The sequence below is a fragment of the Mastigoproctus giganteus genome, chromosome 8, assembly GCF_048544385.1.
Source record: "Mastigoproctus giganteus isolate SK-2022 chromosome 8, ASM4854438v1, whole genome shotgun sequence".
Lineage (NCBI taxonomy): Eukaryota > Metazoa > Arthropoda > Arachnida > Uropygi > Thelyphonidae > Mastigoproctus > Mastigoproctus giganteus.
This window is the reverse complement of record NC_143582.1, coordinates 87,638,342-87,653,645: the sequence shown is the minus strand read 5'-3', so window position 1 is coordinate 87,653,645 and position 15,304 is coordinate 87,638,342. Positions and strand designations below refer to the sequence as shown.

At 38.0% G+C, this 15,304-nt stretch overlaps 1 protein-coding gene across 1 annotated transcript in view; it reads right to left on the bottom strand.

Moving 5' to 3' along the window:
* The window catches only part of Herc4 (HECT and RLD domain containing E3 ubiquitin ligase 4), a 768,218-nt gene that overhangs the window by 73,756 nt on the left and 679,158 nt on the right, over positions 1-15,304 (bottom strand). The window contains exon 26 of the mRNA XM_090378812.1: positions 11,022-11,096. Coding sequence (XP_090234938.1) covers positions 11,022-11,096 — 75 coding nt within the window. The remainder of the gene's footprint in view (positions 1-11,021; positions 11,097-15,304) is intronic.

Genomic DNA, 15,304 nt, shown 5'->3' with positions numbered 1-15,304 from the left:
GCTGTAGTTTATTTTTTATGATAAGTTGCATCCTTGAAAATATGTTAAAACCATTATTTTCTAATGATACAATTTCATTTTCATTAGCTGTAGTATTATCAGGGTTTAGTATACATCCCATACTTATCAAAATCTTGCACAAAAATTATATATTTTGAAAGCTCCTTAACATTTACATTTCTTTCTAGATAATGATGAAATTCATAATATTCAGTTAAATTATATCTATAAGAGGTTGTTCAAATAAATTCCACATAGGATGTTGTAGTACTTCCATTTAACAGGAAATTATTATTTAAATAATTTTAACCCTTCACCTTTTAATAACTTTTCAAGCATTGCTTTGCTTTTGCCACTTAATTTGTTAATCAGTTGTTTACCTTTATCAATTACCATATCTATAGCCTTATAATGAATGTGATTTGAAGTCCTTTCTTACCAAGTGTTATTAATCCTTTAAATGTATCAAATATAATACCACTTCCAGTAATGTGTTTATAGATTCAATGATATTCAAACTGTTAAAGTCTATTGCACAGAAATGAAAGAATATTAAAGCTCACAATAAAAACAAACTTCTAGAAGAAATTTTATTAGAGGATAATCTTTTTTTTTTCATTTTTCATTTTTATTAGCAAGCGGCCCTAGCCACAAACCGGCAACTCTGCTAAATACATATATATTATATACAGATTCATATGATATACAAGTAATATACAGATTCATAAGATATACAGAAATATAAATCAAAAATATAAATTGCGGCACAAGGAACCACAAAACAAGCACATGGCACAATGAGCCATATGACATGAATAAGACCAAATGTGGTGCAAGGAGCCACTGATCTTACGAAGTCAACGTGAGATGAAGACAAATAACAATATGGTCACAAGTAACTACATAAATTGTCCAATAAGATTAGCCTGTTTACAGGCTAATCTTATTGGACAATTTATGTAGTTACAAACAATGATCATTAACTAACAGGTAAATTACACTATTTATTTCAGAATCTTTTATCTGTTACGTAGAATTCATATCAATAAGTCTATAAGCCTTCTAATGCTCTTTCCTCAAGTTCAAGCAGCACTAATCTTCTCTGGAATAATTTCTAACCTCATTTGCAACCAAGTTACAAATGAGGTTAGGAAGGCAAAGGCAGATTACGAGAAATCCTTGGCAAGGGATGCAAAGAAAAACAGCAAAGAGTTCTTTACTTATGTTAACTCTAGAAGGAAGGGGATGAATCAGATTGGTCCACTTGATATTGATGGGTCAACTGTTGATGATCCTGCTCAGGTAGCTAACAAACTAAATGAATATTTTGCATCGACATTCACACATGAGGAGTTATTCAGCAAGGGGAATGCCAGAGGTGTATTCAACTCTAGCAGTAAGCTACAGAATCTTGAAATAACTGGGAGTAAAGTGGAGGAGAAACTGTTGAAGATAAACACAAGAAAGGCACCCGGGGTGGATGGGATCTATCCAGTTATATTAAAGGAGGCAGCAAAGGAAGTAAGCAAACCCTTAGCCATAATTATGAGAGCTTCCTTGGACTCAGGGGAGGTACCCATAGACTGGAAATGTGCAAATGTGACCCCAATATACAAAGGAGGATCAAAGGCTGACACAAGTAATTATAGACCTGTGAGCTTAACTTCTGTTCCAGGAAAATTAATGGAGGCACTGGTTAAAGAAGCACTGCAGGATCATTTAGACAAGACTTCAGTTATAGCTCAGACACAGCATGGTTTTGTTAAGGGGAAGTCTTGCCTGACCAACTTGATTGGATATTATGATGCAGTCACAAAAGAACTGGATGCAGGGAATAACTTTGATATTATATACTTGGATCTTAGAAAGGCTTTTGATACTGTTGCACATGGAAGACTACTACACAAATTGGAGAAGTGTGACATTGGAGGCAAATTGCTGCTATGGATAAAGGGGTGGTTGAGGGGGAGAAGACAGAGAGTGGTAATCAATGGACATTGCTCATCGTGGACTAATGTTATTAGTGGAGTCCCTCAGGGCTCAGTGTTGGGTCCATTATTGTTTTCTGTATTTATAAATGATATTGATGATGGTATATCAAGCTTAATGTCCAAGTTTGCAGATGATACAAAGGTTGGCAGGGTTGTCAAGGACACTACTGACACTATGCTGCTGCAACAGGATCTGGAAAGGTTGAGCAGATGGGCTGAGAGGTGGCAAATGAAGTTTAACATTGACAAATGTAAAGTACTACACATGGGAAACAGCAACCCCAGAGCAACGTATCAACTCTGTGGTACTACACTGACAGTGGTAGAGAATGAAAGGGACTTGGGGGTGGTTGTGCAGGCAAATATGAAGTTCTCTGAGCAGTGCAGACGGGCTGCAAGAGTAGCTCAAGGAGTATTGTCAATGATATACAGGAATTTTTCCAGCAGGGATAAGGAGGTGATTATTCCATTGTATAAGGCAATGGTCAGGCCACACCTAGAGTACTGTATACAGGTGTGGAGGCCTCATTTCAAGAAGGATGTAGAGCTGCTGGAACGAGTACAGAGAAGGGCAACAAGATTAGTGAATGGAACAAAGGGGTGCTCTTACGAAGAAAGGCTTAAGTTTTGCAAATTACAGTGTCTGGAGACTAGGCACCAGCGAGGTGATCTGATAGAGGTGTATAAAGCCTTGAATGGTTTAAGCATGCTCAATGCTGATGGGATTCTTCCTCTAGCTCAGAAAAATCACCTGAGAGGGCATAAATTCAAATTGAGGAAAGACAGATGTAGGATAGACGTGAGGAAATTTGCCTTTAGCCAGCGGGTGGTTGGTTGGTGGAACAGACTTCCATCCCTTGTGGTGGAGGTTGACAGCCTAAATAAGTTTAAGGCTCAGCTGGACAGGTATTTGGAACGAACAGAGGGGTGAAGTGGGTTTTTTTTTTTTTTTTGGCTGATGCTGCATAAGCTTGCTTTCTTGCATCAAATGCCTCTACTAATGCTAATGCTAAATGCTAATTTCTTGGAAAATTTTTGAAAAGCCTGAAAATCTTCCTCAGTCTTAATTAATTGAGCCTTGTTGCCCTCAGTCAGGGTGACCAGGATTAGGACTAGCAAATAAAAATTAATTTCTGAGATCCAAGTACTCATGACAATAATATAAAACACGACTCCGTGTCTTCAGAGCTGTGCAGTGACACTGCAACCTTTCCGAAACACCCAGATGATTCAGCTTTGCTAAAAATGAGCCATGACTAGTTAATAAAAACAGTTTGTAGATTAGGCACAAACCATTTTTCTGATGGAACATCAACAACAGAGGGAAAGAACCTATGAGTTATTTCATCTTTATTTCAGTTAGCCCATCTATGATTCCAATGAGTCATTAAGATATCTAAGATTCGCTTGGCCTCATTCTTAGGATCATTTGCCAAATCCAACTCAAGATCATGAATAATAAAAGGAGTTCCACGCTGAATGTTGAAAGTCATTACTCTGTAAATCATAAAGAGGTCAATTGGCATTTTCCTTGTGACAATCTGTAGTGCATCAGCGGAGACAGTTCTACAAGCTAAAGCCATCTTCAGGAGCATCATCCTCTGAATGGATTATAGTTTTCTTATATATTTTTATTTAAATTAACAGTCTATCCAAACTGAGATACCATAAGAAATAATAGGAAGGAAAACACAGTCATAAAGAAGAGATAGTGCCCTACCTCTAATAACCCAATCCTTTCTAGTAATTCTTGCTATTGCGTTGAAAAAATTGGCAACCTTTTCAGATAGAAAATTGATAGGGGTGTCAAATCTAAGACCTCTGTCAATGAAGACCCCAAGATATTTAATATTCTTAATGGACTTTAAACTTTCATAACCAATCAGCACATGAGGTTCTCTACAAACAGATAGGTCCCCTTTAGCAATAATATTTTTGTTTTTGACCTGAATATTGTTAATTTATGGAAGTCACACCAAGCATTCAGATCTTTTATTTCATTAGACAGTTATTCAATTTGTAGCCGTGAAGTGCCTTCAACTAATATTAGTAGGTCATCCAGATATGCAAGCATATGAACATGACTATAGTCCTACTGTAACCAATCCTCTAATACCAATTTCCATAGTAAACTCTCAAACGTTGCAATAAGTTTGTCAGTATTGTTAGAGATTTTGTGAAAACAAATTCATTAGTGCGCTGTATTATCCATTCTCTAATAGCAGATCTCGTCGCCAAATTCCAACTAGACTTAACTGTAAAAGATATTTCCTTAAAATAATCCACTGTGACGCTATAAAGCTGATGGGAGAATTGGACGATAAGAAGAGGGCTCAGTTTTAGGCTTTAAGGTGACTTCAAAATGATCTTAAGAAGAGCATCCTGCCGTGTGTTGTAAAAAAAAAAAAAAAAAAAAGATAAAGCCAGTATTTAGGCAATATATTGAGGAATACAGGTCGACCATCATTAATCTGGCAGCGTTGGGACCTGTGGGGTGCAGGATCACTGGTGGTTATTTTAGTACATACAATTTACCCAACAGCTAATCATCATCCTACCTTTAACATGTTGACTGCCAAGCTAGTTTAAGAAAAACATTCCACAACCAAAAAATATTTAGCAAATAATTTGATCAGTAATTCTATAATAAATATTGTAATATCAGTGCTTTCGTTTTTTTTTTTTGCTTAAAAAAAAAAAAAAAAAAGGTCTTTTTTTTTTTTTTTATGTCACATATGTGGCCGACGTGGCCCAGTAGGTTACTTTATTTGTTGAGAAGCTGTGCGACAAGCCGTCACACGTATGTGTTGCCACATACGTGTGACGCTATTACGGCATACATATGAAGGTCGTTTGTGATTAGTTTATTGCACGCACGGCGAGTGCTGCAATAAAACTAATTGCGATAAAATAAACACTCAAACGTCACAATAAGTGTGTCAGTATTGCTAGAGATTTTGTGAAAACAAGTTCGTTAGCGTGCTGTATTATCCATCATATTGTGTTGTGTTTTTCCGCAAGTTTGTACAAGTGTGTTGTTAAAAAAAAAAAAAAAAAAAAACTAAAAAGGAATGGCTAAAAGAAAATTACTGAAATAAAAGGAACTGAGAGAAATTGCTGGAATTTACAATTAAGCAGAGTTAAACTTCTCACAGACACACCGCTGTCGAGTTTTTCAGAAGTTCAACTTTATCTGTTAGGGACAACGTACGGTGTTTGCGCTTTACACCATGAGAGGCACATGCATTGGAACCATGGCTGGGGCTAAATGTGAACATGTTATAATAATAAATGCAGAAAAACAAGTGGGAATGTTTGTTATTGTTATTTGGTTTTTAGGAGCATTAGCAACTAAGGCCATATTGCTCCGGGATATGCGGTGGTCATTCCCTGACCTTTCCGCATCCTCCGTATTTGGTGGTGACGGGCTCGAACCCTGGTCTAATCAAGAAGCGTGTACTACACACTGCTGCTCCTTCCCATCTGGCTACGGAGGCGCCAAGTGGGAATGGCTTGCCAGTGTTTATTAGTTTTCGCCAACAGCTGATGCTATAACCAACGCCACCAAAACAGTAGAGGCAGGTCGGTGTGCCGACACAGGAAATTTGAAATTATGTTCATGGAAATTATGTCCGAATAAGCAGTGGAACTAGGATTACTGGTGGCCAGATTAGTGATGGTCAACCTGTATATCAAAGATGGATTTGTATGCTCCAATAATTCTTCTCTTCCTCAACGTGTATGTCTTATTTGCCTAGAAGAGTTAGCAAGTGAAGCAATTTACCACGAAACATCCATCACGTGCAAAAAAAAATTGAATTTTTTAAGTGTCTTCAAACGCACAAATAGGAAGCAAAGTTCCTTTATGAATTCAACTGCAACAGTACCCAGGGGCTCACATCTGGTGAGTATGGGCTTGACACACCCAGGGTCCTGAGCTGGATATCATCATTCTTTTCTTTTTTGGTGATTCCCTTTACCCAGTACTTCTCTCTCTCTCTCTCAGGGTAAGTTGGAAATTTTTTTTTTTAGCTGGTGCAGCATAAGCCTCAGGCTTCCTTGCACTACATGGCTAGTAATAATAATAATAATAATAAAATTGAGCTGAAGAGGCTAGTTATAAGATCGCCCAATTGGTAGCCAAATCCAAAATGTCTTATACAATTGTGGAATCACTTATTTTACCAACCTGCATTGGAATTGTTAACACTATGCTTGGGGCAAAAGAAGCAAAGGAAATTGAAAAAAATGCCACTTTCAAATAACACTATTAGTAGACACATTGAATACATATCAGATGACACAAAAAAAAAAAAAAATTCAGAAAATTATCGAATGTAAAAAAATTTCATTGCAAATAACTGCTCAATTAATAGCATTAGTTAGAATCAGTGAAGAGAAATTGCTTGTTCTGCAAAGAACTGTCAAATCACACTACTGGAGATGAAATATTCAAAGTGGTAAATGAATACTTTGAGACAAATAAGATGTCATGGAAAGATTGCTTAAGCTTGTATACTGATGGGGCAGCTGCAATGACTGGAAGCTTTAAAGATTTTACATCAAGAGTTCATTCTGAAAGCATGGAAATTCTGGTAATACATTGTTTTATTCACAGAGAAACTCTCGTCCCTAAAAATTTGCCTGTGGATCTGAATTCCACATTACATGATGTTATCAAGATGGTCAATTTAAAAAAATCGAAGCCGTTAAAAGTCACGTCTTTTTCAGCTTTGTGTGACGAAATGGGATCAGAATACCACTCTGCTGTTTCATACTGAAGTATGCTGGCTGTCCAAAGGAAGAGTTTGTCAAGAGTTTATAGTTAAGAGAGGAGTTGAAAATGTTTTTTGTGAATAATTCTTACTTTGCAGATTTAATGAAGGATAGTTATTGGCTCCAAAAACTAACTTACTTAACTGATATTTTTTAACACCCGAATGAGCTAAATTGAAAATGGCAAGGATCACATGAAAACAAACATACTAACGTGTACAGACAAAGTTTATGGATTCAAAGAAAAACTGAACTTTGGAATTCGAAAAGATTTCATTTAAAAGTTTTGTATGAATTTAGTATATTAAATATTTAATATCTTCCATAGTATTTATATTTTACTTTTATTATCATAAATAATATATATATAATATAACGTAAATGTAATAAATATTTTCACGAAGTCCTTATAGAAACCCCAAAATCTGCCCAGTTTATCTCTGTGTACCGTACAAAAATTATAATTTTCCAAGTGTGCCCTAATGCGAAAAAGGTTGGGAAGCACTGCTCTACAATATGGGTATGATATGTTAAATTTACTTTCGTTTTTCTCTTGCTCATATTTCTTGCAGAATTTTATTTTCATTTATAAAAACACACTTTTTTTCTTCAACTATTTTTCTTCTTCAAACAACTGAAAAATTATTTAAAAAAAATTGTTTTTATAAATAGAACTAATAAAACAACTACAAAACATTGGGCAATTCCAACCTATTCCATTGCAACTCAGGTCGTAATGTATACTCAATTAAAAATTTTATATAATAATAAAAAAACAGAGAAAGGAGATAAAGTAATTGTTCATATAAATTAAACTAATTTATGAAGATATGAAAAAAGTGAGAAAAAATAAAGCTGATATAATTGATTTCGAAGCAGAAAATAATTAAATTTATTGAAAAGGGAACGTTTTTAGTCATTTTTTGCTTAAAACTGAGTTAGTTTCTTAAAAAATATAAATAATTTTAATTTTTTTTGATTTTTGAAATTTATTTTAGGAAAATGAATGCTTTTGAAGGAAGGGGAATGTTTTTAGGGAGGGGTTATTTTTTGCATTTGTAAAAGTGTACATTTGTGCTAGAATCTCCATTTTTCTATACTACTCTTGTATATTACCTGCTGAATCTGGCACATGGTTGGATAAGTGGTGTATCTCGTCGCTGGTAAAACCTGTAATCCATTTTTCTTGAAGAACTGGTGCATATAATAAACTGTTGGTATCGGGAGTTCTTATGTGATCTAAGGCTAACTCTACACTATACTCAGAGGGAATCCACTCAGATATAGTAAGATCAGAAAAAACAGCAGCAGATCCCACACGACTCTGACTTTGAGCCATCTATGTAAACTGGCAAGAAGTCAATGTTCAGCATGGTGTTCTGAATAGAGCTGAAGGCAGATGAAAGATGGGTATCAGATGTCATCCAATTCTTAAGGGAGAAGTTATATGCTGGTATTTGAGCATGTCAGGGTATAAGGCAGTGGTTTCCAACCTTTTTTTAATAACGGCACCCCTAAGTAATTTATTTTATTTTGCGGCATCCCTACTCATTTTCTGTCTGTTAGATCCGATTCTGTGTGTGTGTGTAAAATATTAAAAAATATATGTTATATGATAGTTATTACAATAATATAATTATAAAAATTACATTTCATAATACAAATTATACATACACAGTATATAATAATTTTATTCTTTATATAGAGGTACTAGGTAAACATCAATTATAGATCACCACAAAATTAAAAAGATACTGTAAACCTTTTTATAATGAAATAAACATATAAATTAAAAAAAATAATAAATTTAAGTAACTTAAACCCAAATTACGTGGTACACCTGGAATGATGTTGCGGGCCCCCCTGGTTGAAAACCACTGGTATAAGGGGTTACTTTGGTGATCGGGCAACACTGTCTACCGTAATGCTAAGCTGTCTGAATAGCCCTTCGACACGATACCAGATGGTTCGTAGTCTGACGAGTGTTATAAAGATTTACTCATTGTGGCTCAAAAACTAGTGTCCACATAAGGGAATCTGGCAGGGATTTCAGCTTAAAAGCATATTGTAGAGAAATACTATACGTAAAAGCAAACTGTTTTTGTGAAAGTGATAGGGATAGTTTGCTTGCTTCCACATATAGACTTCATAAAGGTGATGTTCTGAATGAACCAGTAGCGATATGAATAGTTTGAAGGTGAATGGGGTCAAGCTTCTGAAGTATGCTATTTCTGGCAGAAACATATACCTGAAACTCAATCTAATTTTAATCACACAAATGCACGATACAGACAAAGTAAAGTGCACCAGTCTGCACCCCAAGAAGTATAAGAGAGAGTGTGGAGAATGTTCGGCCTTCTCATGCATTTTGTGCATAACTGATGAATGTGTTGGAGAAATGTCAACCTTTCGTCAAATATGAGTTCAAAGAATTTTGTCTATGCTGCTGCTATTGGGATGGTGCTTTGTCTAAGTCTTGATTCAGGTTCAAGATGAAGGTACATTTGTGACAAAAATGGATACAAATGGTCTTCTCTGGTGAGAATCTGAAACTGAACCTGATGGGATAAAAAGTTTTTTATAAAAATGAGAATGTGACCTGTTAGATCGAGGTTATAAAGATTTTTTTTAAATCCCAAATCTCCAAGTTGTGTTATGCGCTTTTTCCATATCAAAGAAGAAGAAAACCAGATGCTCTCTTTTCAGGAATGCATCTTGAATAGACGTTTCCATTCTAAATAAGTGGTCCTAAGGGGATATGCTCCTTTGGAAGCTGCACTGAATGTGGGAAAGAAGGTCATTTGATTCTAAGTATCATAAAAAATTAGCATTGACCATTCTCTCCAATAATTTTCACAAGCAGGTCAGAGAAATAGGGCAGTGATCTGTTTGAAATTTAGCATCCTTGCCTGGCTTAGCAAAAGCAAGTTGCCCTGTACCAGGTGTCTGGAAACTGCTCTTCAAGGAAGATTCTGTTGTATAGGAATAGCAGTGGTCAATGGATTTGGTGAGATGTGTTTAATCATTTTATAATGGATGTAATCTGGTCTAACAGCACTTGCCTTTGTAACGGTGAGAGCTATTTTCAGCTTGTGAATGGTAAATGATGCATTATATGGGTAAATATGCTTTGGTATAAAATTAAAGGCCTCCTCAGTTTTGTGTTTAATGACAGAAACTATGAGTAATAAGATGATGTTGCTAAGATGTTAGAAAATGTTTCTCCAAGAGAGAACATCTATTTCTAACATCTATTTTCTAAGTACTATTGTTGGCGGTTGATTTTCTGTACTGTTACTTTACTGCTCGATTTTTGTAATGCTGGGATGCAGGGGGGGGGGTAATCAATATTGTAGAGGCAGCTGGCTGAGTTTTCACTGTTGGTTTTTCTGAACTCAGTAAGTAGCAGGCTATGTGTATAAATGACTCTTTTGGTGTTAGTCATTTCAGTTCAAGTTGCCAAGAAATGTCCCAAAAGAACATTTCTTGGCAATCTTTTCTGCATGTTGCCTTATTGCTACTTACTGATTTAACTGCTTCTCTGGCCTCCTGGTAGGAGATGTTCAGCTCTGCCTTGTCGTATTTCTTTTTCTTCTTTCCACCTCTGGAATGCTTGAGAGTATGTAGGGTGCTGTCCTTGGCAATTAATGGAGGTGGGGTTTGCAGCTTTACATGATGCAATTTCATGTTCCTTCACATCACATTAAGCACAGGCAAAGGAACCATGGCAGGCCATTTCTACTGATCATGTTCTGACTAATTGAAAGATGTGTGAGGTGGTCATGTGATTGGAGCCTCTTTTCCTTTATGTGACATATCAGTTGGAAGCCATATCTCATGCATATCATCACTACATAAGATACAGTTCTCAACACATTTACTTAATTCTCTAAGTTGATAATTCATTGTTGAAGACTGCCTGGTTCCAAGTATGTAGGGGACTATTAGTAGGCTGCATCTGTGTAAATGTTCTTCAATTCAAGTAGAGAGGAAAGTTCTTTGCGGCTGCTCTAAGACAGGGTAAGTCTAATAGTGAAAGCTTGTTTGATGTTTCAATTTTATCTGGTGGATGACCTGATGGTAGTTCAGATTTCTTCTAACTCATGGTTAGAAATGTGTCTACTCATTTTGTCTACTACGGCTAAAAGTTGAAGTTTAAAGGCACAGAAATTACAGGGCACAAAACATGAGTATATAGCACAAAACATGAATAAAACAAGTAATGCTGATCAAAAACCATAAGCACATGTTTACCATTTCCAATTCTTGCCAGTTGTATTCCTCATTACCAATAACTAAAGCCATTAATTCTTGGGCATGGAAGAGTTCCTAGAGAATTAATTAATATACATAATAATTAATATAATAATTAAATTATTAATAATAATAATAATGAGGCACAATGGCCCAGTGGTTATGACACTGGACTACCAGCCTGATGGACCCGGGGTTCGAGTACCGCCTTTGCGGAAGCGAACACGGCTCCATCATGCTGGGAGACCGGTATAATAATAATAGTAATAAATTAGAATAATAATAATAAATTAATTAATAAAATAAATAAACATCGTGAAAGTTGCTCCAAGGGACCTACCTACCCCAAGGTCGGAGTGGCGGCTAAGGCAGATTGTGGTGCCATCTGGCATCACCTGTGAGGACTACCACTGGACATAAGCCGAAGCTAAACAGGTCCACCTCCAATAATGGATGATGTTGCAGAAAAATATTAATCATACTGCATTGAGTGTGGTGCAGGATAACGTCACTCGCATTCAGGCCTTAGGCAGAGGGATCGGTTTGAAAAATCAGAGACCGTCGCCTGAGGAAGACAGTGGAGCAAGTGGCACTGTCCCCCCCCCGTATGGCTACCACAAGAGAAGGGCAAGACCATCTGGCCCCACCAACTGGAGGTGCTTCCAGTGCAACTGTGCTAGTGACCACCCAGGAAGGGAGAAAACGGCAATGCATGAAATGGAGAATTGAAATGAATACGTACATCATGCAAGCATACTACGAAATAACGAAGCTGGAGACCGATATGACAACTTACAATGCGAGACTACATACCAAGTGGCTGGAACGATTCCCGGATACTCAGGTCACCAAACAACGAATAGTGGACCAGAGAAGGACCATTGTCACGAAGAATCTAATAGCCCCTGCAATCTTGGAAAAAATGAAGCAGGACGTGAGCGATCAACTACAAAGGATAAAGAATATGGAATCAGAGGAGGAAGAACATACCACCACCGAACAGGCAGAAGAGCAAGAGGAAATACAACCCGCAGCAGCTGAAGTGGAAACAGACGAGGTCACGATATCCAGAATAGAGGCCGAGTGGAAGAAGGCCCTAACAGAATTCGAAGGAATGGACTCCACAAAGACACATGATACCGAAGCAGAGGCCGAATAGAACCTTGTGGAGAGTCACAGACCACCTGAATCAGCACATAATACCGCATTACCTCAACAGCAATGGTGCAACACTGGAGGCCATCCACACAGCCATGTATTGTGCTGTGGTTGCAGCCACGAAAATTAATGGAAGAGAAGCAAGAGACCAGCAGCAGAAGAACCGAAAACAGAAGGAACCACCAGCTTGGGAAAGAAGACTTCAGCAGAAGATAGAAGAATTAAGAGTCAAGATAGGCCAATTGACCCAGTACCAACGGGGTAATAGGATAAGAAATTAATTGGAAAAGTGAAGAGCATCCTCAAGAGAGACAGAGTCCACAGCAAACATGAGACAAAAAATCAGAGAATAGGAGAGTACTTGGACATATTGAAGCAGAACCTCCTTGCACTCAGCAAGAGACTATACCAATACAACGAGAGCTCCAAGAGGAAAATAAACAATGAATCTTCGATGAGTACCAAAGAGGTTTCTACAGGAATCTTGGAAAAGATGGGAAACAAGGGAATGGATCACTCGAGAAGAAGACGATTGAGGATTTCTGGGAAAACATATAGAGCAGGGAAGTAAAACATAACAGCCGAGCTACCTGGATAGAACTAGAATGCAAGAAAACCAAGGACTTACGAGAAATGAGAGGATGGGAGGTTCAGGAAGAAGTAAAACAGATGATCAAGAACTCTAACAGCTGGCAGACTCCAGGAATAGATAACCTCCACAACTATTGGTACAAGAAGCTCAATTACACACACACAAGCACCTGGCAGAGCAGTTCCCCCAAATGATAAGGCACCCAGAGACAATCCCAAAGTTTCTCACTCAAGGAATCATATAACTAAAGCTTAAAGATGAAGATACAAGAAAACTGGCAAAATATAGGCCAATCACCTGCCTCCCAACAAGGTACAAGATCTTGACCAGCTGCATAACCAGAAAGATAACAGACCACTTGGAGAGCCAGAGCATAACGGCCAAACAGCAGAAAGGATGCAAGGAGCAATTAACCATAGATGCTGAGGTTATGGAGCAAGCATACAAGAGCCGCAACATGTACACAACACCTAAATCAATTACCGCAATAGAGGCGCTGAAAATCCACAAAGTCAATCCGATAATGACAAACTTCCTAGGAGAAATGATGGCAAAATGGAGTATCACCATTAAGGTCGAAAACATCACAATCAGGCCAATCCCCATCAGGAGAGGAATTTTTCAGGGAGATGCCCTAAGCCGATTGTGGTTCTGTCTAGTACTTAACCCACTATCTACCATGCTCAACAATAGCAAGTATGGATATAACCTCAAAGAAGGAAGGAAGAACCTGTACACTCTCACCCACCTGATGCATATGGATGACATCAAGGTCTACGCGGGAACCGAGAATCAACTTCAGCAACTACTCCAGATCACCGAAGAATTCAGCAAGGATATTAGGATGGAATTTGGTCTAGACAAATGCAAGACCCATGGATTGTGGCAGGGAAAATTAGTCAACCGAAACTACCAGCTGCAGAGTGGTAAAGAGATCGAAGCCATGGCAGAGGGAGAGGCCTACAAATACTTAGGGATGATGCAGGCTTAGCAGTTACAGCACAAGGAAATTAAGGACTGCCTGACTGAAAAATACCATCAGAGACTCAGAAGCCTGCTGAAAGCAAAGCTGAATGGAGGGAATACAGTTAAAGCCATAAACACCTATGCAGTCCCAGTGCTAACATACTCCTTCGGGGTCATAGATTGGATTAACACCGAGCTGGGGGATATCATGAGAGAAAGACAAGGACAATGATGACCAAGAGCCGCCAAAACCACCCAAGAGCTGCCGTGGAGAGACTGACAATTGCCCAGGAAGAAGGAGGAAGGGGCCTGATAGACCTCATTGAGCAATAGAAGATAGTTAACCTGAAGGATTACTTCCAGAAACACACAGCAGCACTCCACCAGGCCATAAGGAAGATAGACAAGCAGTATAGCCCACTCAACATAAGCGAGGAGTCCCCCCACAACCAGGAGATACAAACGAAGCTAGAAAGATGGGCAGACACTACAATGATCTCCATCAGGGTCACATAGATAAAACTGCTTCCAATGCATGGCTCACGAGAGGGATGCTCTTCCCCGAGACTGAAGGATTCATGCTCGCCATCCAAGACCAGGTAATCAACACCAGGAACTATAGAAAATACATCACCAAGGAGCCCGGAGTGTTAGAAGACATGTTCACGATGCCACCTGGCCTCAGAAACAATCCAACACATCACCGCAGGATGCAAGGTGATCACCCAGATTGAGTACACTCATAGATACAACCAGGTAGCCAGGATAATACATCAGAAGCTAGCAAGGAAATATCAGTTGATCGAAGAAAGTGTACCATACTATAAATACGAACCCCAGACAGTACTAGAGATCCCAGCCCACAAGCTGTACTGGGACTGCGCCATAATAACGGATAGGACAATCCTGCACAACAGACTGGACATAACCCTTGTGGACAAGAAGGAAAAGGCTACCTATTTGATTGACATAGCAATACCAAACACTGCCAACCTGCAGAAAACCCATGGGGAAAAAATCAGGAAGTACACGAACCTAAGACAGGAGATCAAAGATGTGGCATATGCAACAAGTAATGACCATCCCTATCATCGTGTCAACCATAGGTATGGTGCCAAAGACCCTACATAACAGCCTAGCAGCAATAGGTTTCTCAGCGAACACCTACAAGGAAGTCTAGAAAGTCGTAATCCTGAACACCTGCAGGATTGTCAGAGAGTTCCTCGACCAACAGTAACATCAGACATAACATAACAACAACCACCCTGTGTACTTGATAGCAATACCCGTCACGAGGTGGAACCCCCAATCAGGAAGAAATAATAATAATAATAATTAATTACATATTAATATACATTAATATGTAATTAATTGTGAAATCAAGGAATCATACAAATATATAATCAAAACATTGCAGAAATACAGAAAGTTATGAAAGATGAACAGTGTGTATTACACAAAAGGCTCATAGCTCTCACCGATATATGAAATTTGTTATATATCATGTTAAGATATGTGATAAGTTAGTTAGCATGACAACTGTTATATGAACTGTTATAGCAAAATT